We start from the raw sequence: 25,087 nt of genomic DNA on the forward strand, positions 1-25,087 counted from the left end.
AACTGCTCCTGCAGAGCAGTCTGCTGGAATATTGTGTTCAGTTCTGGTCCTCCTCGTCTCAAAAAGGATCTAGCAGAAATACAGGGGTTCAGAGATAAACCGACCAGAAGAATGGGATGATTTCCATTAGAAAATAGATTGAAAAGAGTATTTAAAGCAGAGACAGAAAAAGAAGAAATAAAAGAATGATATGGATAAGGTAGATTGTGTGCTCCTGTTCCGCCTTTTTCATACCTGACTAAGGGAACATTCAATGACATTGAAAGGCAGCAAATTGAAAACTTATAAAAGGAAATGCTTATTAATATAACCCATAATTAGTACATGGAACTCATTGCTACTAGAGCCCATTGAGGCTTAGAACTTATCAAGATTCATTAAAAAATCAGAATCATATATGGACCATGAGAATATCCACAGTTACATTAGGTAGGATTAAAAAAAACAAAGTTGTTTGGATTAAATTGTCATATTTCAGGGTTTAAGACTACCCATACCCAAGGAGGGTTGGGAAGAAACTTCTTCATGGGTAGATTATTTCATAACTACTGTGACAAAGTTCCTCCTCTACCTTGGTGGGTCCTGCGCTTATTGGCGGATTTGCTCGCTTCACAGATTCACCCTGTGGGTCAGGAAACAGTCCAGAGACCTTCCCCTCTGGTAGAAGCTATAGTCCAGGTCAATTCCTCCTGTGTTTGATCAGGAGTTGGGAGCTATGGGGGGAGCCCAGGCCTGCCCTCTACTCCAGGTTCCAGCCCAGGGCCCTGTGGACTGCAGCTGTTTAGAGTGCCACCTGGTACAGTTGCACGACACCTACAACTCCCTGGGCTACTTCCCCATGGCCTTCTCCCAACACCTTCTTTGTCCTCACCACCGGACCTTCCTCCTAACGTCTGATAACGCTTGTACTTCTCCGTCCTCCAGCAGTACGCCTACTCACTCTCAGCTTCTTGCGCACCTCTTGCTCCCAATTCCTCAAACACTTCCTCTCCTCTGGCTCCCTGGCTTGACTGGAGTGAGCCCTTTTATAGCATCAGAGGGGCCTTAATTAGAGTCAGGTGCTTAACTGCCTCACCTGACTCTTAGCAGGTTAATTGGAGTCAGGTGGTCTATTAGCCTGGAGCAGCCCCTGCTCTGGTCACTCAGGGAACAGAAAACTACGTATCCAGTGGCCAGTATATCTCCCTTCTGCTACTCTGCTGTTCCCAACTGGTCTGGGTCTATCACACTACTCACTCTATAATTTCTTGTACCTTCCTCTGAAGGTGGCTGGTTCTGGCCACAGTCAGAGACAGGGTACTGGATGAGATGGACCACTGGGCAGGTATGACATAGCCGTTCCTCTGTTCTCCATGACCAGAGCTTCAGTGAAACATCAGGAGACTTAACCAACTATCAGATAATGGAGAGTTTCAACAAACTTTGTTTTGGATAGTTGAGGTTTGACTGCACTGAGCAATCTCCCTCAGAGTCCCAAATCCAGCCGCCTTTGACTTCCTGCTCACCTCAGGGAAGGAAGATGCTGTGATCAGGAAGTGGAGCTGGCAAGATTTAGTACCTGGTGCACCAGACCTAGCCTTTGCAGTTCTCCAAGTCCTAGAGAGAGCCAGGGAGCAGGAATCAGATTTTTCCCTCCTTTACATCTGTAAATCAGGAGTAACTGGATTTATTGGAACTGGCAAAGGTACAGAAAATGACAACAAAAATGAGGGGTATGGAATAACTTCCATATGAGGTGAGATTAAAGAGGTGAGAAGAGACCACGGAGGGGAGCTATGATAGAGAGCTATAAAATCATGACTGGTGTGGAGAAAGTGAATAGGGAAGTGTTATTTACTCCTTCTCATAACACAAGAACTAAGGGTCACCCAAAGAGATTAATAGGCAGCAGATTTAAAACGAACAGAAGGAAGTATTTATTCACACAACACACAGTCAACCTGTAGAACACATTGCCAGGGGATGTTGTGGAGGCCAAAAGTATAACTGGGTAGGAAAAAGGAGGAGGAGAGGTTCATTGATGGCTATTAGCCAATATGGGCCGGGACCCAACCCTATACTCTGAGTGTCCCTAAACCTCTGACTGCTCGAAGCTGGAACTGGATGACAAGGGATGATGGATCACTCAATAATTGCTTTGCTCTGTTCATTTCCCCCTAAAGCATCTGGCACTGGACACTGTCAGAAGACAGGATACTGGGCTAGATGGACCGTTGGTCTGACCCAGTATGGCCATTCTTATGTTCCTATGTCCAGTGGAGTTTCTCTGGAGTTACACCAGTGTACATAAGCAGATAGAATCATAGAATATCAAGGTTGGAAGGGACCTCAGGAGGTCATCTAGTCCATCCCCCCTGCTGAAAGCAGGACCTAATCCCTGACTAAATCATCCAAATCTGGCCAGAGGACTGAGACCTAAACATTTATATCTCCTATTGGAGTGCAGAGCACTGAGTTTATTCTCCATGGTCCTCCCAACCTTCTGGAGAAAGAAATGCTACGTCTACACTACACACCACTGCTGGTGCTGTGTACTGTGTGTGCAGCTGCATGCCACAGTGAAAAGCAGCTGCATCTACACTGTACTGTGTAGTTACACGGGTCAGTGAAAGTTTCTGGGGGTGGGGGGTGGGGGGATGCCGCTCCCTGCAGCCGGATCCTTTCACTATGATGAGGAAAAGCACCAGAAGTGGGTAGCTGGCAGAGCCATTTTTGCTGCCTCAACCCTGCCAGAACCTTTTCACACTGCCTGTGTCTCTCCCTGAAGTGGGGAAATGCTCCAGCCGCAGGGAGGCACTGGAACACTACATTGGGAGAGGCACAGCTTGGGCAAGTAGAAAGCTGGGTAGGGTGAGTACTTGGGTACATACCCACAGCTTTCAAGCATGTCTGTACTCTACTCACCTAAGCAGCGCCTCTCTGCCTGCTCTACTATTTATATCTATGCTAGGGGGACTCTCTGTCTCTGTACTGTACATGCCACCAAAAGAAGACATACTCAAAGAGACTGGGACTGGGGCTTCTGCATGGCAGCACAGACTACTAATTACTAAGCTGCTGTTCTGATTCTTCACAATCTCCTTTCTGTTCTCAGGTGGTTCAGTGCACTGGGAACGGGCGGTAAAGCCCCCTGCAGAAACGTTCCCCTCTTTCTATTCCCGTGCCCCCTCTGCTGAGGTTGAGATGACCAGCTATGTGCTTCTGGCAGTGCTCCACAAACCCAAACGGGCTCAAAAGGACCTAACATTCGCCTCACAGATTGTGCAGTGGATCATCAGACAGCAGAATCCCAATGGGGGTTTCTCTTCCACCCAGGTACAGCAACTACCTTCTGCCCTCTAATCACGCCCAGGAAATCACAGGCAGCTGCTCACATAAGCCAGCTGCATTAGAGATTGAGAGAGAGAGCCAATAGGACAGTGACTAAAAAGATCCATTGGTCACTTTCTCCCACAGATAGTCCAGGCCCTATTCCAAAAGCTGGAATAACAGCTATGAAGGGATTGCGGGCTTCCCCACACCCTGCCAGCTGCCACCCCTAGCCTCAACCTCTACGTACAAAGTGCCAATGCACCTAAGCTCTTTGCAGAATGATGTGTGTGTAAATGTCACCTGCTGGGGAAGCAGAACATTAGAGTTGAGTTCTGCTGTCCAGAAGACAATCTGGTCCTAAATGTGCCAAGGTGAAAGTCACATGGCAGCAATTGAATAGTAACAGGTACAGTTAGATCTTCACATGAATAGGAGCTCAGAGAATTCCTTTAGTCCCTGGTTCTAGCCTATTATTGATGTGTGTATGATTTGCTATCAGACACACCTGGTGCACTGAAGCGTTCTGGAGGTGTGCCCTAATGCTCTACAGGACTCAGTTTCCAAGATGAACTGGGATGGGTTTGGGCTCATCTGCACTGAAATCTTGTGAGCCGTGAAATGACTGTGGTCTGTATTGGAACCATGTGTTTAATAACCCCATGCAGTATCCCAACACAGTATGTCTGTAATTGACAATTATTCTACACTTTTTCAGGACACAGTTATTGCTCTTCAAGCACTGGCTGATTATGGTGCAGCAACCTACTCTGAGAACGGCCAAAACACAGTTAAAATCAGCTCCAGCAAGCCTTTTGAGAAGGTCTTTGAGGTGAATAGCCAGAACAGGCTACTGTTGCAGCGGAGTTCCCTGCCTGATGTCCCAGGGAATTATACCCTGGAAGTGAATGGCAACGGATGTGTCTTTGTGCAGGTAAGTGCTCACCCTACCCTTCAGTGTGTGGCTTCTTCAGCACATAATACAGCCTTTCTTCTTTTGTGTCTCTCTCTTCTGTCCAGTCTCTCTCTCTCCCCCTTCCTTCCTACCTCCCCTGTTATTTCTTTTCTTAAGACTCTTTGGACAAATATATCAACTTCTTTAAGTCCAGTTCAGAAAGAAAGAAAGAATTGGTCCTTGGTGTTTTTTCTCTGTATCACACGTGATTAGTTTTTCTTAGGTGATGACTGGTAACTGGACATGTGTCACACACAAACATCCTCCTCTTTATTTGTAAAACTTGAGTTCCAGTTGAAGGAGTATGGTTTGTCTATCTGTCAGTCATAGGGCTTTATACTACTGCCCATCTTTGTATTATCCAACTGGTTCCATGTCAAATCAATAGCAATCTTCCTATTTGGGGTAAAAATCTGCCTGGGATGTTTTAGTTTGAGTGGTTGGATAGGTAAAGTTGTTAGATGTTTTCAGAGATTTTTTTTTTTGCAGGCATTTGTTTGGTAGATGTTTGATAGATGAGCACCATCAGTGTTGTGAGTCTCACTGTTGCTATGGTGGAAAGATTTTTTTTCCAAAGAGGAAGGTTTTGCAAGATAGTCAGGCTATGTATTCACCTGATCTCCTCTGGCAGTCTATCCCAGAGCCAGTTCCCTTCTACTGACCATGTCTTGTCCCTAGCTCTCACATGCTTCACTCTGGGCTTTTTGATTTGCATCCTCCCAGAGGAACCCATCTCCCTGGCAGAAAACACATCAGAATTCAGTCCTTAACCTAATGACAAGTTTCAGAGTAACAGCCGTGTTAGTCTGTATCCGCAAAAAGAAGAACAGGAGTACTTGTGGCACCTTAGAGACTAACAAATTATCTCCCCTTGTAAGTACTCTCACACTTCTTATCACACTGTCTGTACTCGGCTAGCTTGATTATCACTTCAAAAGTTTTTTTTCTCTTAATTAATTGGCCTCTCAGAGTTGGTAAGACAACTCCCACCTGTTTATGCTCTCTGTATGTGTGTATATATATCTCCTCATTATATGTTCCATTCTATATGCATCCGAAGAAGTGGGCTGTAGTCCACGAAAGCTTATGCTCTAATAAATTTGTTAGTCTCTAAGGTGCCACAAGTACTCCAGTCCTTAACCTGTGGTCTTCGGACTGCAACACAGGAATGGGAGGGAGAAGACGTGGGTCCTCTTCCGGTCTCTTCCACTGACTCACAGAGTGACCTTGAGTAAATCACTGCAACAAGGATGGTCCACAGGAAACGCTCTAGTGAAGCAGTGCAGCATTGAATGGGTGGGGAAAATGTCATATGATGCAGCCAGAACTGGGAACACAAGCATTATGAGGTCAAAAAACCCAAAGAGCTGCTATAGTTTATAATGGCTAACTCTGAGAGGCCAAAACTCTGTGCACCTCTCTTTAGAAACATTTCATCCATTAAAATAGCAGCTGCTAAGAGGTTAACAATAGAAGCCATTTGGAATAGCACTGCTCCTTTTGTTCCTGCTGAGTGGCTGCACCTTGAATCTTAACCCATATAGTGTGCTAGTCATGGTGAAAGGATCCTCCTAGACAAACATCATACTAAAGGTGAACAAACTTTGAACCCTACTTTGCCATCTCCAGACAACACAATCAATGAGAGGAAGAATGGTGATGTGATCAATGCACTGGACTCAGGGGATCTGGGTTGAATTTCTGGCTTTGGCAAAGCTGCCTATGTGACTTTGGGCAAATCACTTAATCCCTCTGTGCCTTAGTTCCCGTCTGTAAAATGGGTATTGTTACAACCTGGTGCAGTACCCTCCGTATAGGCATCAGTCTGTTGTGAGTGCGCCCAATCATTGTTGTGAGAGGGCCCAATCCAAGTCAATTGGATCTGGGTAGAGTATAGTCACTGTTTCTAGCTCTGAGACTCCCCAGCACACTCAGAAGCTCAGATCTGTTGGGATATGGGGTGCTGCCATCCAGCTGCCCTGGATCCTGAAACCTCTCAAGCCTCCCAGTTGCTTACTCATTCTCCATCAGAGTCCCAACTAGGCTAAGGGTCTCTGGGCTTCTACTGGGACGCTGGCAGGAAAGTAAGGAACACAGACTTAGCAAAGATGTTTCTTACCCATCGTGGCTTTACTTTTAAAGCATTCAAGAATTACAGATCTTTGAGAATAACAGAAGCCCTGAGATGCGCTGTCCCGAGTCTGATCTCATCCCTTCTGTAAGTCCCTGGTTTGTCAGACTCTGCTTAGCCTGAAACTCTCTCCTGCCTTCTCTCTTTCAAGCCCTTCTTACATGTTGCAGTGGATGGGTCCCTGCACAGAGCAGAATCTTGCTCTTAAATAGGGCCATGACTCTGAGCCATGTGCTCGAACTGAGATGCTCCAGATCCCCCAGTTATGCTTGCCCCCTACCCTTGTGGGCCCAGTGTAGAGACCATTGTTCCATGGGGTTGGACCAATAGTTCAGTCATTCAGAATCAGTAGCTCCAGATTACTTTGATGATGGGTCTTCAGAAAGGAGCTGTCTGGAATGCAATGCAACAGGCTATCCTTGCAGGAGTCCAGACTAGAGTTCAACACATAGTGTACAATAGAATTCATAATCTGATCCAGACATATCCTACTCGGTCACAGTGATAGCATTTCCCTACTTCACAGAGTTTATAAGATGCAGATACATTGGTGATAAGAACCCTATAAATCCCTAGACAGATCAAAAGGCTAATGGGGATTAACATGTTTTTTTCTCCACACTTCTGTCTGGCCACTTGGTGGCACACTTATTCCTTACATTGTTCAGCTGGATGGAACCTCAGTTGTGGGGAAGGGAAGGCTTTTAATGTTACTGATGGAAAGCTTGGCAGTTTGGTGGTTTGCTGAAGTAGTTCTCCAGTCACTAAATGTTACCCTTGGGGAATTGGTGCATTCAGTCAGGATTTCTCCAGGCATGGAGCAAAAAAGGGGTTGCGAGGCACCACAACAGGTGGGTCAATAGCTCAGACTGATTTCTAATTTTCATTACCATTTTTCATCTGTTCCAGACAACCCTGAGATACAACATCCTTCTTCCCAATAAGACTTCTGGGTTCTCTCTCTCAGTGCAGACGGCAAATGCTTCCTGCGCAGACAGTTTCCGGGCAAAGTTTGACATCATCCTCTCAACCAGGTAACCTCCCTTCAGTTGCCTGGATGACAAGAACTCGCTGATTAAGACGGGATGGCTTTTGAAAGAACAGATTACAAATATTAAAGTGCTATTAGATGGTCTGTGTAAAATACCTGAGGGTACTAATCGCCTTGGCCTGCTAGACCCTTATCCCAAATCCCAGGGATACCCCCTCTTTCCAGACAACTGTCCCTCCCTGGGGATACTTGTCCCCTTCTTGGACATCTATCATTGGTCATTTCCACACCTCTTCCATGTTAATAAATGATCAGCAATTACATGCAATTCAAAAAGGCCTTTGCAGGCTGTGTGTGCTCTGGAGCCGAAGGTGTCATTGTGTTTCCTCCACATTCATGGTCCAGAGTGACCCAGTCCTTCCCATTTCAGTTATGCCGGGAAACGCAATATCTCCAACATGGCCATTATCGACGTCAAGATGCTCTCTGGCTTCGTACCTGTCAGTTCATCCCTGCAAAAGGTAAGGAATGGCAGTGACATGAATAAGCCACCTCAGGGGAAGAGGGGGTTACAGAATATTACAACGCAGACTGGATAAAAAAGGGGGCCTGGTTAGCACTGAGAAAACACTTTCTGAGGGATTTTAATGTGTCTGTAGCACTTGAATAGATTGTGTATTCTCAGCCTGGGGGTCAGACCCTCCAGGAGTCCTGAGCAGGGGTCAGGGTGTCACAACTACCCTGTTTCCTAGATTGCTAAATTGGACGGAGTTCCCAGATAGAGCCTGGTTAAATGGGAGTGAGATTCAGGGGAGGGAGGTGTCCTAATATGGACAAGGTTGAGGATCACTGGATTAGATTAACCAACTGGAATTCCAAACTGACTGTCTCCTGTATAACTGTTCAGGTATGTGCATTTCCTGACAAAGCCACTACACACTTGGGTCTCTATCAAGTGATTATTTTTATTGACCCATGCTATCCATTAGATAACACTTTGGCTCAGTCATTTACTGCAGATTCTGGGGTGTCTTGCTTTCACTGATTATTAATATTTTAATGTTTCCCACATTTCCTCATCTAAAGCTTCGTGAGGATCAGAAAGTGATGCAGGTAGAAACCAAGCAAAACCACGTCCTCTTCTATCTGGAGAGTGTGAGTTCTGGAAAATCAATTCTTTGGTTTGGGTTTAGCAGGTTTTAATTTTGCATAGAAGATACATGCATAGCCACTCCACATCTGTGTGATAAACTGCATTGATCATGCACCTTTGCCCATTAATCCATCTACCCTGAAACTATTCTAACATTCCAAATCCCTCAGCAGCTTCCAGCAGCCTCCTGTTCTTTTATTCAAAATAAAACACACACAAAATGTTTCCTCCTTTCAGACACTGACTGCTGGGGGCCAGGGAGCAACCTCCCCAGTGTGCACACAGCTCCACTAGGGGGTTTCCTCTAAAGCAGCCGGTGCTGGCCACCAGCACAGACTGGATACTGCACTAGATGGAGCACTAATTTTATCTGGTCTGGAAATGTTGATGCTCCTTCTCCTCCTCACACCTGCCACATAGAGAATTTCCACCTTCCCTCCAATCAAACTGCACCTGCCTCAGGACTGGAGCTAGCAGAACACAGTCCTGCCACAGAAGCAGCTTTTCTAGTCAGAAAAAAATGTCGCATCTTTAAAGTTGATTCCCTTGAGACCCTGCAGGACTAGCAATGGGAGTGTTTACAGCTTCTCCATGGGATGCACACAGGGCCGGCTCTAGGTTTTTTGCTGCCCCAAGCAAAAAAAAATTTGGCTGCCCCCCGTCCCAGCCCTGGGCTCCTCGCCGCACCCCCCTGCTGCCCCAGCTTTGGGCTCTCCCCACCCACACCTCCTGCCGCCCCAGCCCTGGGCTCTCTGCCCCCATCCCCCACCTGCACCCTCCTTCCGCTGCAGCCCTGGGTCACTGGTAACTCGCTCCCACGGCAGGTCATTCAGCATGAATTTTACATGTGCACAGAACACAGACAGGATTGGTTCCCATATGGTTACAGAACTGCAGAAAAGTGGAACAATTTTCAGCTTGTGTGATTGGAGGATATCTGGATGCATATTATAAGACTATCCTACATAAATGAGGAAAAGTTGAGGTGCCTTTATTATACTTTTCTTCCACTCTTTCTTTCTATGGGGAATTTGCCAATGCAATATCACTGTCTTCCTTTTAAACAAACAAACAAACAAACAAAAAGGTAATGACTGTTGAAAATAGCAATTCCAGTCCTAATAACCACCGGGAAGCATTTCTTGCTCAATTTTATCCTACTTTTTCTACAGCAAGTTACAGTGGATCAGTATATTTGATTTGGGAGAAATGAAGTAACAGCCGCCCAAACTGAGCTTGAGCACTCCTGAATTTTGAGGTGTTCAAATCTGGAAGGCGGGTGCTGGGGGGGGCTGTGGCTCCGCGGGGAAGCACGGCAGCATGTATGCAGCGGTGTGTCTGGCGCTGCGTGGAGCCAGACATGCTGGTCTGAGTGGCACGATAAGGGGCTGGGGGGTTGGATGGGGTGGAGGTTCGGGGGGGCAGTCAGGGGCAGGGAGAAGGGGGGGTAGATGGGTCAGGGGTTGGGGTGGCAGTCAGGGGACAGGCAGCAGTTGGATAGACATTGGAGTCCCGGGGATTTGTCAGGGGACAGGTAGGGGGTGAGGTTCTAGGGGGGAAGTTGGGGCGGTCTCAGGAGGGGTCAGTTGGGGACAAGGAGAAGGGAGGCTTAGATAAGGGGTGGGGTCTTGGGAGGCAGATGGGGCAGGGGTCCCGGGAGGGGGTGATCAGGGGACAGGATGCAGGGGGGGTTGGATGGGTTGGGGTTTCTGTGGGGGGCAGTCAGAGGGGGTGGATGGGGGCAGGGTGGGGCTACCCTCCCTCCTGTGGAGTGTCCTATTTTTTGAATGTTAAAATATGGTTTCCCTACCCTTCAGAGTGCAGCTCTCCATTCATAGCAGGCTGCAGCATGAGGTCTCAGCTACCTCACTCCCTCTCGCTCTTTCCTGTTGGTAGTGGCCAAGGGAATGCTGGGAAATGTAGTTGTTTCCCTGCTCCAGGGCTGGCTCTATAGGCAGGGAGCTAACAAAGGAACTACAGTTCCCAGGGCCCCCTGCTGGTTCTCAGCTCCCATGCTGGATCCCTGCCTCCCCTGCAAATGGGCTGCCCCAAGCACGTGCTTGCTTTGCTGGTGCCTAGAGCCGCCCCTGGATGCACACCCTCACTTCTATGCTTGGAGGGACTACAAGACTTTAGACTTCAATGTCATGACCATTGGGGATTTAGAAGTTGTTTTTGCTTCCTCTGAGCCCTGTGTATTGGGACTCATGATGACTGAGGATCACAGCAATACAAGAAGGAGAGGAAAATTGGAACCAATAACATTTTAAAAAAACTCTCTAAGACTGTTTCTAAAATGACAGATACAGGCAGGTAAATAATGGATGCCAGGGCTGGAGTGCATCATGCACACAGGAGATGTGTGTGTTGGGAACCCACCACAGCTTAGCAGTCCCTGGGGTTGACCCTTTACAGAGGAGTCAGCGTTCTATGAACAAAAGCTGATGCCCATCTCTGTCCCTCACATTCCCAGGTCTCACGGAAGACTATCAGTTTCTCCTTCTCTGTTGAACAAGACCTTCCTGTGTCCAACATCAAACCAGCTTCAGTGCTGATCTACGATTACTATGAAACAGGTAGGAGGGCTTTGTTTAGACCACACACCAAGTGGGGGGAAGTGTCACTGCATTTATTAAAACTGATGGAGGGCCATTACAATTGGGATGCTGATGAGGGCCTTGGAACTCAATAGGGGTTTGAGCCAAACCTACTCAAGTCAATGGAGAGACACCTGTTTTCTTCAATGAGCTTTGGCTCAGGCCATATGTGCTGAATGTGGAATAGGTGATGGACTAGAACTGGGAAGATTTCAAAGAGATACATTCTGAGCTTCTATGGATTAGGGATACTCCACAAGGAGGGGAGGTTTGTGTGATGGGCATCAGAGATGGAGTGACTTCTTACTGCAATGGGAATGTTCCCATCTCTTCCAGACGAACATGCTGTTGCAGAATACAAGTCACTCTGCAATGAAGCTGCCCCTGAAAGCATTGAATAGCCTGGAAAGGTAAGTGAGAGCTGGAGACACTGAGCAGATACAAGGAGAAGGTGGTGAGTGGAGAGCAAGAAGAAAGGTGAGGTAAATGGGGAGCTCCACTGAGTAGATGCACAGAGGTGGGGTAAAGAGGTTGATAGAAGTTCCTGTAGGTTAGGGTTATCTAGTCTCCACCAGCCTGATCAAAGAGTAGGGAGACAAGGTTGTTTTCATGTAAGAGCCCAATCTTGCCAGATGCCAAGTTCCCAAAATTGATGGGAGTTGGGGGCACTCAGCAGTTCCCAGGAAGAGCTCTGCCCTCTGCAGCATTGGAGCCCAAGTGCATAAAATCAGACTGATGGAAAATGGCTGAAGAGTATTATATAAGCGCTAGCATCTTCCAAAATGCAGTGCTTTTCTAATCAGCCCTTTAAAGCCTGCCTCTTCCAGGTACCCACCTGGCCATTTCACAGGGAGCTGGGACTCATGGAAATCCCATTTCTAGCCAGTGAATCAGTGAAATGCTTTCTGGAGAGAAAGCTGGCTCATACTGACGTCATTCTTGGGGCTGGAGTATTGATTCAGTGGGAGACATATCACCTGATATGTGAGGCCCTGGTTCAATTCCTGGAAATGCAGCATTCTTACACCATGTTGGCTGCTACTTGCAGGGCTGGGCTGTTGGAGCTACAGATGTATCCAACAGCTGGATTCCTTGGTCCAGCTTCACAATGCTGCCCTCAATATAGTTGTGCAGCAGAAGTGAGCTGGGCCCCTAACCCAGAGGTCAAGAGATTAAGAACATAAGAATGGCCATACTGGGTCAGACCAGATGTCCATCTAGACAAGTATCCTGTTTTCTGACAGTGGCCAATGCCAGGTGCCCCAGAGGGAATGAAGAGAACAGGTAATCATCAGGTGATCCATCCCCTGTCGCTTATTCCCATCTTCTGGCAAACAGATGTTAGGGACATCATACCTGCCCATCCTGGCTAATAGGCACTGATGGACCTATCCTCCATGAACTTATCTAATTCCTTTTTTGAACCCTGATATAGTCTTGGCCTTCACAACATCCTCTGGCAAGGAGTTCCACAGCTTGACTGTGCGTTGTGTGAAAAAATACTTCCTTTTGTTTGTTTTATAACTACTGCCTATTAATTTCATCTGGTGATCCCTAGTTCTTGTGGTATGAGAAGGAGTAAATAACACTTCCTTATTTACTTTCTCCACAACAGTCATGATTTTATAGACCTCTATCATATTCCCCCCTTAGGTTTTTTTTTCCAAGCTGAAAAGTCCCAGTCTTATTAATCTCTCCTCATATGGCAGATGCTTCTTACCCCTAAGAATTTTTGTTGCCCTTTTCTGAACCTTTTCCAATTCCAATATATCTTTTTTGAGATGTGGCAACCACATCTGTACACAGTATTCAAGACTGAATTCATGCTCTCCTAGAATCTATGAATTCTGTGTTTGCCTTGTTCTCACTGATGTTTCTGCTTTGCTTTTTCCTCCAGGACTGTGGTGAACAATGAACAAGTGATCATGTTTCCTATTTTCCTCTATGTTCAGTCACAGAAAGGGCCATTTAATTGCACTTCACCCTTCTAATCACAGGGGTCCATAACAACGTTTGTCATTTTTACCTGAACTTAGGCCTGATGCTTCCTTCCATGAAGCTTTTCTCCAGGTCCATATCCTGAATATGTATTAGTTCTCGTCAATAAATTTTCTCATTATTGGAGATGCACACCTGGTCTCTGCTTTGCTTCTTCTTTATAATTTGGTACCAGTGAGGACTTTCCCCACAACTCCAATAGGCTGGACGTTTCTGCTGCAATGATCAGAGGTGCCATTGTTAACTGTGGAGAAATTTCTGTAGTCACCAGGTTCAGATTTAATGCCTTATTCAGGCACAGACCCCATCTGAGAGTGATTGATTCAAGCTGTCTGTATGGACCCAGGCACAGATCACTACAAGGTGCCACATTTGGAAGGTTTCCTTTACTGCTACAGGGGCAAGAAACTTTTTTTTTTTTAAAATGACAGTTCACATAGTGCAGAAACCGATGGGAAAATCAGAGACATAGGGTATGTCTACACTACGAAATTAGTTCGAATTTATAGAAGCCGGTTTTATTGAAATCGGTTGTATACAGCCGATTGTGTATGTCCACACAATAAAATGCTCTAGGTGCTCTAGTCGGCAGACCGCGTCCACAGTACGAGGCTAGCGTCGACTTCCGGAGCATTGCACTATGGGTAGCTATCCCACAGCTATCCCACAGTTCCCGCAGTCTCCGCCGCCCCTTGGAATTCTGGGTTGAGATCCCAATGCCCGGATGATGCAAAACAGTGTCGCGGGCGGTTCTGGGTACATGTCGTCAGGCCCCTCCCTCCCCCGTCACAGCAACGGCAGACAATAGATTCGCGCCTTTTTATCTGGGTTACCTGGGTTACCTGTGCAGACAACATGGAGCCCGCTCAGCACAGCTGAGCTCACCGTCACCATATATCCTCTTGGTGCCGGCAGACGTGGGACTGCATTGCTACACAGCAGCAGCTGCTAACTGCCTTTTGGCGGTAGACGGTGCAGTAGACTGGTAGCCTTCATCGGCGATCTGGGTGCTGGCAGCCGTGGGGCTTGCCTTTTGGCAGTAAATGGTGTATTATGACTGTTAGCCGGCCTATTACAAGTCGGGTCATCGCACATTAGCAGAGTCTTCCCTGAGCAGCAGCTCGTGCAATAGGCCTGAAGACCATCGTCATACACCGCCCCGTATTTGCTGCCAAGCACCCAGAAAGATGCCGAGGGCTATCAGTCACGCTGCACCGTCGTCTTAAGATGTAAAAAATAGATTTTCTCTGTATTCATTTGCTTCCCCCTCCGTCCGTCAAATCAACGGCCTGCTAAACCCAGGGTTTTCAGTTTAATCTTTGGGGGGGACCAGTCTGTGACAGTTGTTTGTGTCTCTCCCTGATGCACAGCCACCGTTCTTTATTTTAATTCCCTGTGCCTGTACGCCATGTCGTCACTCGGCCCCCCTCCCTCCTTCCCCTAGGCCGTCAGATACTACGTTTGCGCCACAGCTCGAGCCGCGAAGCGGTTCACGCCTTTTCTTTGAATTCTGGGTTGAGATCCCAATGCCCGGATGATGCAAAACAGTGTCGCGGGCGGTTCTGGGTACATGTCGTCAGGCCCCTCCCTCCCCCGTCACAGCAACGGCAGACAATAGATTCGCGCCTTTTTACCTGGGTTACCTGGGTTACCTGTGCAGACAACATGGAGCCCGCTCAGCACAGCTGAGCTCACCGTCACCATATGTCCTCTGGGTGCCGGCAGACGTGGGACTGCATTGCTACACAGCAGCAGCTGCTAACTGCCTTTTGGCAGTAGACGGTGTAGCATGAGTGATAGCCGTGGGGCTGGCAGCCGTAGGGCTGCATTGCACCAGCCCCTTCCAGGCGATGGTATATTATGACTGGTACCCGTCGTCGTCGTACTGGAGTGGCTGTCAATCATGGCCACCTGGGCAGACATGCTACTGTCTCGATGATGACGGTTACCAGTCATAATGTACTATTTTCTGCCAATTGCCCAATATTGTCTGCTAAGCACCCAGAAGAGGCCGAGGGCGATGCTGGGTGCTGGCGGACGTGGGGCTGGCAGACATGGGGCTGCATTGCTACACAGCAGCAGCCCCTTGCCTTTTGGCAGATGATGGTATATTATGATTGGTACCCATCATCATCATACTGGTATGGCTGTCACTCATGCTGCAGCGTCGGCTGCCACCTTAAGATGTAAAAAATAGATTTATTCTGTGTTCATTTGCTTCCCCTTCCTCCGTGAAATCAACGGCCTGCTAAGCCCAGGGTTTCCAGTTTAATCTTTGGGGGGACCATTCTGTGTGACAGTTGTTTGTGTTTCTCCCTGTTCCTGTACCTGTACGCCATGTCGTCACTTGGCCCTCCCTCCCTCCCTCCCTCCCTCCCGCCCTCCTTCTCCTGGTCCATCAGATACTACTTTCGCGCCTTTTTTCTGACCAGGCGCCATAGCTAGCACTGGGATCATGGAGCCCGCTCAGATCACCGCGGCAATTATGAGCACTATGAACACCACGCGCATTGTCCTGGAGTATATGCAGAGCCAGAACATGCCAAGGCGAAACCCGGACCAGGCGAGGAGGCGATTGCAGCACGGCGACGAGAGTGATGAGGAAATTGACATGGCCATAGACCTCTCACAAGGCACAGGCCCCAGCAATGTGGAAATCATGGTGTCACTGGGGCAGGTTGATACCGTGGAACGCCGATTCTGGGCCCGGGAAACAAGCACAGACTGGTGGGATCGCATCGTGCTGCAGGTATGGGACGATTCCCAGTGGCTGCGAAACTTTCGCATGCGTAAGGCCACTTTCATGGAACTTTGTGACTTGCTTTCCCCTGCCCTGAAGCGCCAGAATACCAAGATGAGAGCAGCCCTCACAGTTGAGAAGCGAGTGGCGATAGCCCTGTGGAAGCTTGCAACGCCAGACAGCTACCGGTCAGTCGGGAATCAATTTGGAGTGGGCAAATCTACGGTGGGGGCTGCTGTGATCCAATTTGCCAGGGCAATGAAAGACCTGGTGATAGCAAGGGTAGTGACTCTGGGCAACGTGCAGTCAATAGTGGATGGTTTTGCTGAAATGGGATTCCCAAACTGTGGCGGGGCCATAGACGGAACCCATATCCCTATCTTGTCACCGGAGCACCAAGCCACCGACTACGTAAACCGCAAGGGGTACTTTTCAATGCTGCTGCAAGCCCTGGTGGATCACAAGGGACGTTTCACCAACATCAACGTGGGATGGCCGGGAAAGGTACATGATGCTCGCGTCTTCAGGAACTCTGCTCTGTTTCGAAAGCTGGAGGAAGGGACTTTCTTCCCGGACCAGAAAGTGACCATTGGGGATGTTGAAATGCCTATCGTGATCCTTGGGGACCCAGCCTACCCCTTAATGCCATGGCTCATGAAGCCGTACACAGGCAGCCTGGACAGGAGTCAGGACCTGTTCAACTACAGGCTGAGCAAGTGCCGAATGGTGGTGGAATGTGCATTTGGACGTTTAAAAGCGCGCTGGCGCAGCTTACTGACTCGCTCAGACCTCAGCGAAAAGAATATCCCCATTGTTATTGCTGCTTGCTGTGCGCTCCACAATATCTGTGAGAGTAAGGGGGAGACCTTTATGGCGGGGTGGGAGGTTGAGGCAACTCGCCTGGCCGCTGATTACGCGCAGCCAGACACCAGGGCGGTTAGAGGAGCACAGCAGGGCGCGGTGCGCATCAGAGAAGCTTTGAAAACGAGTTTTGTGACTGGCCAGGCTACTGTGTGAAACTTCTGTTTGTTTCTCCTTGATGAACCCTCCAACCCCCCCCCCCGACCCGGTTCACTCTACTTCCCTGTAAACCAACCACCCCACCCCACCCTCCCCTCCCCCTTGCAGAGGCAATAAAGTCATTGTTTTTTCACATTCATGCATTCTTTATTAGTTCCTTACAGAGGTAGGGGGATAATTGCCAAGGTAGCCTGGGATGGGTGGGGGAGGAGGGATGGAAAAGGACACACTGCATTTTAAAACTTTAACTCTTATTGAAGGCCAGCCTTCTGATGCTTTGGCGATCATCTGGGGTGGAGTGACTGGGTGGACGGAGGCCCCCCCACCGTGTTCTTGGGCGTCTGGGTGAGGAGGCTATGGAACTTGGGGAGGAGGGCTGTTGGTTACACAGGGGCTGTAGCGGCGGTCTCTGCTCCTGCTGCCTTTCCTGCAACTCAACCATACGCTCGAGCATATCACTTTGATGCTCCAGCAGACGGAGCATTGCCTCTTGCCGTCTGTCTGCAAGCTGACGCCACCTATCGTCTTCAGCCCGCCACTTGCTCTGTTCTTCCCGCGATTCAGCCCGCCACCTCTCCTCTCGTTCATATTGGGCTTTTCTCATCTCCGTCATTGACTGCCTCCACGCATTCTGCTGTGCTCTATCAGCCTGGGCGGACATCTGCAGCTCCGTGAACATCTCGTCCCTCGTCTTACGTTTTCTCTTTCTAATGTTCACGAGCCTCTGCGAAGGAGAAACATTTGCAGCTGGTGGAGGAGAAGGGAGAGGTGGTTAAAAAGGACACATTTTAGGGAACAATGGGTACACTCTTTCATTACAAGGTCGCATATTTCGGCTTGCAGGCAGCCATCGTAGGCCACAGTGTTTTGGCTTTTTTAACCTTCTTAACATGCGGGAAAGGTTGCAAACAGCAGCGCATTTCCCATATCAAGGATGAATTGGGTTGTCCATTTAAAATGGGGTTTCAATGTAAAAGGAGGGGGCTGCGGTTTCCCGGTTAACATGCGGCACAAACACAAGTAAACCACCCCCCCCCCACACACACACACGATTCTCTGGGATGATCACTTCACCCCTCCCCCCCACCGCGTGGTTAACAGCGGGGAACATTTCTGGTCAGAAGAGCAGGAACGGGCGCCTCTGAATGTCCCCCTTAATAAAATCACCCCATTTCAACCAGGAGAGCTTTCTGGAGATGTCCCTGGAGGATTTCCGCCCCATCCCCATACACGTTAACAGACTTGCTTGCTTGCTTTTTTTTTGTAATGTTTACAAATATTTACAAAGTTACACTCACCAGAGGTCTCCTGTGTGCCCTGAGGGTCTTGGGTGAGTTCGGGGGTTACTAGTTCCAGGTCCAGGGTCACAAACATATCCTGGCTGTTGGGGAAACCGGTTTCTCCGCTTCCTTGCTGCTGTGAGCTACCTACAGTACCTCCATCGTCATCTTCCTCGTTCCCCGAACCGTCTTCCCTGTGTGTTTCTCCAGTGAGAGAGTCATAGCACACGGTTGGGGTAGTGGTGGCTGCACCCCCTAGGATCGCATGCAGCTCCGCGTAGTAGCGGCAAGTTTGCGGCTCTGCCCCGGACCTTCCGTTTGCTTCTCTGGCTTTGTGGTAGGCTTGCCTTAGCTCCTTAATTTTCACGCGGCACTGCTGTGTGTCCCTGTTATGGCCTCGGTCCTTCATGGCCTTGGAGATCTTTTCTAATACTTTTCCATTTCTTTTACTGCTACGGAGTTCAGCTATCACTGCTTCATCTCCCCATATGGCGAGCAGATCTCGTACCTCCCGTTCGGTCCATGCTGGAGCTCTTTTGCGATCCTGGGAGGACTCCATGACGGTTACCTGTGCTGATGAGCTCTGCGTGGTCACCTGTGCTCTCCACGCTGGGCAAACAGGAAATGAAATTCAAACCTTCGCGGGTCTTTTCCTGTCTACCTGGTCAGTGCATCTGAGTTGAGAGCGCTGTCCAGAGCGGTCACAATGAAGCACTGTGGGATAGCTCCCGGAGGCCAATAACATCGAATTCCGTCCACACTACCCCAATTCCGACCCGCAAAGGCCGGTTTTATCGCTAATCCCCTCGTCGGAGGTGGTGTAAAGAAACCGGTTTAAAGGGCCCTTTAATTCGAAAGAAAGGGCCTCGTTGTGTGGACGTGTCCAGGCTTAATTCGGTTTAACGCTGCTAAAGTCGACCTAAACCCGTAGTGTAGACCAGGCCATATAGAGCAGAGATCACTGCATCCAAGCTCTATCCGGCGTCCAGGGACCACCCGGAATGGTCACATCAGCAAGAGCCTCTGCTCGGCCTCCACCAAACAGCAAGCAGATTCCGCTCCAGCAGCATTTTACTGCAATAGCCTTTTCCTGCCCATGGCACCATGTCAGAAAGGGAAATGCAGTCACATCTAATATTCGTTGGTAGTTATTGTCATGCAGCATGTTTAGCTATTGGTCTATCTCTCTCTTCTCTCCTTCTTGGGCCCCATCTCCCTTGGAGCCTATGCAATAGCATTGCCTTCACCCCCTTGCACTCGCATCACTTCAGTCCTGGAGGCAGATGTGTCCTGCTCCTCCTGTAGGTGCTGCCGCCCTCAATCACAACATCCTGGGATCTGTAGCAGGGGTTGCTGCTCCACCACTGCAGCGCTCCTAGCATAGCAGCCAACGCCTGGGATTTCATGGCCAGTGACACAATTTTGGCCCCAGCTGGAGCTGGGTTCCAGCTCTCATGAATTTCAAATCCTGCGCAGGGGAAAGCCCTCTGATTGGCTGCCTTCCCCATTTGCCCACCTCCTGGGGAATAGAAGCCAACCAGGGCTGCTGCAGGTGTCAGACAGAGTTGTCCCCCCTCCCATCAGGGGCCAGAGCTGTTTTGGGGTAGAAGTGGGGGAGGGAGCAATTGACACCATCCTTATCGAAGGGGAGAGGACAGTATTGAGCAGAAAGAGCAGCTCAGGGTTATCCTACTCCCCTCTACTGTGAGCAATGGATCAGCCTGCTCCCTGCTTCTCCTCCCTGCAGCACTGGTAAAGGTCAGAGGAGGCAAAGATCCCCTGAGGCTGCAGGAGGCTCCTAGGTGAAATGAGGGTCATTGGAATGATGTGGGCCTGGGGCTGTATCATTGATTGCTAGGATGGGGGCAGGCCAGTGTGGGGCTGGGGGTGTAGCATTGATTGATTAGGAAGTGCTGCAAGACACATCCCGGGATCCCAGCTGACTTCACAGTGGGGTCTGGGCTTGGAGCTCTGCTACACAGCCTCATGCTTTGATGGTCACACCCATAGTAATGTCACAGCTATTCTCAGTAGGCTTCCTTTCTCTTCACTGGACGCTTATCAAGTTATTGACTTCTGTCCATGGAGACCAAGATCATTTGGAAAAAGGAATGAAAATGTGTTTATGAATTTGAAATTGTGACCCTAATAAAAAATGAACCAAGGTGAAAAATTCAATGGGTTGGAAAATGTCATTTCATTCCTTACTAAGAGTCACAACAAGGAGAAGGCAGCGATGTGACACCTCTATGATATCACTGGGACAAACAGATATCAAGGGATGGTCTGGATGCCTGCAGGAGGCACAATTTACCTTGGCACCAGCTACCCACCAACTTAAACTAGAAATCGCCAACCAACTGGCAGAGCTTTAGAAACCTCTCTCACCAGGAGAGGCAGGAGATGATCTTCCATGTTATCCCTCCTGGATCCTACGGCTTCATCAGGGATTGCTGTCTACATGAAGGGTTAGGAGAGCTAGTGGTGAGGGGAAGGTTCTCACTGCACAGCTCTCCAGAACAAACATGGAGCTAGCCCTCTGCTGAAGAACTCCTCACCCTTCTCAGTCACCAGGGAAGGGAAGGGGCTCTAGGTGAGTTCTAGTAGAAATCCAACAAGGATCTGTCAAGTGTTATATGCATGTCCTTACCCAGGGGCGTCTCTCTCAGTTGCTTTTGTGTCAGCCAGGGAAACATTGTTGAGAGCCAGAACACTACAGGGAACAAAAGGTGCTAACACACCAAGGGGAGTCATTGCCATAGGTGATGGAGTCCACAATGGTATGTATTCACAAACAAATCATGTGAAGGATCATGTCAGTTAGTCATGACAAACCCTAGTTTTAAACATGAGTAGTCAGGGGAGGCAGGTTTGTATAATTTTTGGTGGTGCCCAGAATGGGTCCAAGTTTCCCCAGCTACACACACACACCTGCCTTGTAAGCCGATATATATTTTTTAAAATAATGTAAAAATGGACTGGAAACAGTAAGCGTTTAACGGTTTCCCTATATTGCACAATGTGGAGGTGTGGGGGAGATGAGGGCTCTGGCTGGGGGTGCAGGCTCTTGGGTGGGGCTGGGGTGTGGGAGTTCCAGCTCAGATGCTAACAAAGGGGATTTCTTATGACTACAGCCCTCTTTGTTCTGTTCCACCCCCTTTAGTAGCTTTGGCACAAGGCAGGAATCCTTTGTCTCTCTCTTGGTTCACACCCCTCCTTCTAAAAGGAAAAGCACCAGGTTAAAGATGGATTCCAGTTCAGGTGACATGATCACATGTCCTGTGAGACTTCATTACCTACCTGTTGGCACACATGTACAGGAAGTCTTACAAGTAAACAGAGCCATTTCCAACCAATTGTCCTGGTTAACGGGAGACATCAAGATTCCAAACCACCATTAATGTCCCGCACTTTGCATAATTACAATAGGACCTCAGAGGTATATTTCATATTCCTAGTTTCAGATACAAGAATGATACATTCATATAAATAGGATGACCACACTCAGTAGGGGGAGGGATAGCTCAGTGGTTTGATCACTGGCCTGCTAAACCCAGGGTTGTTAGCTCAATCCTTGAGGAGGGATCTGGGGCAAAAAATCAGTACTTTGTCCCACTAGTGAAGGCAGGGGGCTGTACTCAATGACCTTTCAAGGTCCCTTCCAGTTCTAGGAGACAGGATATCTCCTTTAATTTAAGATTATAAGCTTTGTAATGATACCTTACAAGAGACCTTTTGCATAAAGCATATTCCAGTTACATCATATCCACACTTATAAACATATTTTTATAAAAATATGGAGTGCAACATCACAGCCTCCTCCACTGCTGCAGCCTGCTGCCCCTCATCATAGCCTCTTGGGGAATGGGGCTGCCCTGCCCCTTGCCCAGCGTGGGGCAGAAGTGGTGGCTGCAAGTTGGGGGGGGGGGCGATCACATGGTCGGACACTCACCCAAGCCCCAACAGCTGCTCGAGTAAGGTCCAGACTCTGTCTCCCAGGAGCCCCCTTGCCATTGCCTCCCGATGGGTGCCGAGGGAGGGGATGGCTGCCAATCATGTGTGCGCCTCCTCCCCTCCTCCCTCCGCAGGTGCAGCAGCCGCCTCAGCCTGCTGCCAGCGCCCCTCTTGTGTTGTAGGCAGCAGCGGCTGGCAGCGAGGGAGTGCAGCATGGAGCGGCAGGCAGCTGCCTGCTTGAGGCACCCGCCCGCTTGAGGCAGGGACGTTCTGGGGCCTGGGGGAGGCACACGGGCGTGGGAATTGTGGCCTGGGGTAGAGATCTGGCTCTGAACACTGGTGGAGCTGGGCCCCCGGGCCCTGAATATTCCTGGAGCCTGGGCACCACGGGCCCATACAACTCACCACCCCTGTGATTAGTTGACATAATGCTGAAAAAGGGTTGACTTGATCTACACACTGGTTATCAGAGAGATAAGGTGGGTGAGGTAATATTTTTTATTGGACCAACTTCTGTTGGTGAGAGAGACACATTTGTTTCTGAAGAAGAGCGCTGTGAAAGCTTGAAAGCTTGTCTCTCTCAGCAACAGGAGTTGGTCCAATAAAAGATATTTCCTCACTCACCTTGTCTCTAATATCCTGGGACCGACAGAGTTACACCAACACTGCATATATTCTGGTTAGTCAGTCATAATCATTATCACCATGTCAGCTAACTCAGCTCCTCAAAGTTGTTTTTAAGCATGCAAGATTCCTTAACAGAGACAAGCCCATAGAGCTGTAGTAGTGAGTAGTGTTAAAGAGGCGATGTCAGGTCCCCTTTCTCACACATCTTGTGTCACTGGTTCTGAAATGTGTCATATTAGATCCCAGCCTGAGTTGATACTTTTTTTCTTTTGATTTTCATAAAAATCTTTTAACCCTTATTTTTAATTAACAAAGGAAGAAAAAAATCCTATTTTCCCAATAAAAGATGTGTTTTAAGGCATTTTTCATACTTTAATGGTGGAAAACAAAACACTGTGTAATTTAATACATAATAATTATGAATGTGAACTAACATTTGTACAAGGCTTATATTTATCATATTTTAATTGAAGAATATGATCACTAATCACCCTGAACCAATGGTTAACTATATGAGGAGAAATTGCATTGCTTAAAACTGAATTGGATTGGCCAACACATACTGCTTAATATACTGCTTATTATTACCCTGAGCAGTTCCACTGAGGGGGTTCTGCAGGGAATTGTGCTATCTGAGGCTAGCAGAGTCAGTTAGCAACCAGCCAGTTAGAGTAAGGTGGTGTGAGTTGTGCCTCTCTGTTTTAGAGAGCAGTCTGGTTTTTCTTTCTGGTTTGGGGTTCTTGTGTGTTCTGAATTCTAAGGCTAGGTCTACACTACCCGCTTGAATCGGCGGGTAGAAATCGACCTCTCGGGGATCGAATTATCGCGTCTTGTCGGGACGCGACAATCAATCCCCGAATCGACGCTCTTACTCCACCAGCGGAGGTGGGAGTAAGCGCCGTCGACGGGACGCCGTGGAGGTTGATTTTGCCGCCGTCCTTACAGCGGGGTAAATCGGCTGCGATACGTCGAATTCAGCTACGCTATTCGTGTATCTGAATTTGCGTATCTTAAATCGACCCCGCCCCTGTAGTGAAGATCTGCCCTAAGATTAAAGTAGTTTTACATTGCACCTTTCCAGGAAGAGCATTTTTTGCTATTTATCTAATTTCTCTGTTTGTACGCTGTAGAATATAACACACTTCTTCCCTTGGGAGACTATTCCACACCCTAATACAGGAGAAATCACAGTAGTGCCTACTGGACAAATGAGAACAGAGTCCCACCATGCTAGGCATTGGACAAACATAGCATAAGAAACAGTCCCTGTCCCAAAGAGTTTACAATCTAAATAGATTGTAATGGCAGAACATGTCAAGTTAATTCCATTTTTGTTTTTCACTGAAGTCCTTTCAATGGGGTTCTGTTAGGAAGGGATAAGCTAGACACCCAGACAAAAGAAAGGAGAAAGGATTGGAGCAAATCACCAAAGGGGAGAGAATGTTCAGAGTGAAAACTGCAGAAAGCAGCCTGATGATGTCATCAGTGTCCATAATTCTGTGCTTGAGCTGCTTTCTACAGCTGCTGGACCAGCTGCAGTCTCTGGCTGACACTTCCATGCAGTTTCTTTTCCAAAGGCCACACAGCTGGGAGAAAGGGGCAAGCCATGTGGCTTTTACTATCCACAGTGTGGGTGGTCTCCTCTGCACACTTCTGGGCCTGCTTGTGGGGAGGGACAGCCCCTGCTAGACCCCATTTTACACTCCCTGCTCTCCAAGAGTATGTGGTTACCAGTGTGGTCATTTCTCCAGGTTTTCCCAGGACCGTCCCTTTTTTGAGATAGCTGTCCCAGATTAAACATTTCGGAAGTCCCAGTTTTTTCCTCCTCAGAGGTGGCAACCCTAGTAACTACTATTGTGCTGGCTTCAGTCCCTGGTTTGCTGATCCCTGCAGTTTCTTTCCCAAAGCCTATGGGACTAAACCAGGGAGTCACCCTCATGGAAGTGACTGAAATTGGGGTTATCCAGTATGTAAGTGAATTGGGGCCTTGAAAAAGTCAGTGGCCATGCTCCCATTACCACCAGGAGTGCAGAATAAGGTTCATAGTGCACAGTAATGTTACACACCAGAGAGTAAAGAACTGAAACCACAGGGGGAGGTTTAGGAAGGCATATTGTAATAATCTGAGCTGGCACATCATCAGGCCTCTGCGTTTCACATAAATGTACTTTCATAAATGTGCTAAGGTCCATAAAATGGTCATTCCTGAATCAGAACTGGGGTCCACAATTGCTGAATACCTCAGTTTACATCTTTTCCAAGAAAGAGCACCAGTGCAGAACCCATTTGCCGCAAGCTGCAGGACTGGTGGGATACTGATTTAGAAAATTTC

At 48.4% G+C, this 25,087-nt stretch overlaps 1 protein-coding gene across 3 annotated transcripts in view; it reads left to right on the forward strand.

The window, feature by feature from the left end:
- Positions 1–25,087, forward strand: part of LOC128843613 (ovostatin-like) — a 372,466-nt gene that overhangs the window by 42,427 nt on the left and 304,952 nt on the right. For 2 of the 3 annotated variants that reach the window (XM_054040572.1, XM_054040581.1), the window contains exons 29-36: positions 3,095–3,315; positions 4,028–4,243; positions 7,305–7,429; positions 7,817–7,907; positions 8,473–8,541; positions 11,013–11,115; positions 11,473–11,546; positions 13,034–13,266. The exons of the other annotated variant lie outside the window; for it this stretch is intronic. In XM_054040572.1, coding sequence (XP_053896547.1) covers positions 3,095–3,315; positions 4,028–4,243; positions 7,305–7,429; positions 7,817–7,907; positions 8,473–8,541; positions 11,013–11,115; positions 11,473–11,537 — 890 coding nt within the window. In that variant the 3' untranslated portion in view covers positions 11,538–11,546; positions 13,034–13,266. Of the gene's footprint in view, positions 1–3,094; positions 3,316–4,027; positions 4,244–7,304; positions 7,430–7,816; positions 7,908–8,472; positions 8,542–11,012; positions 11,116–11,472; positions 11,547–13,033; positions 13,267–25,087 lie in introns of those variants that run through there. 3 annotated transcript variants of the gene reach the window in all.

The sequence above is a fragment of the Malaclemys terrapin genome, chromosome 1, assembly GCF_027887155.1.
Source record: "Malaclemys terrapin pileata isolate rMalTer1 chromosome 1, rMalTer1.hap1, whole genome shotgun sequence".
NCBI classification, from domain to species: Eukaryota; Metazoa; Chordata; order Testudines; family Emydidae; genus Malaclemys; species Malaclemys terrapin.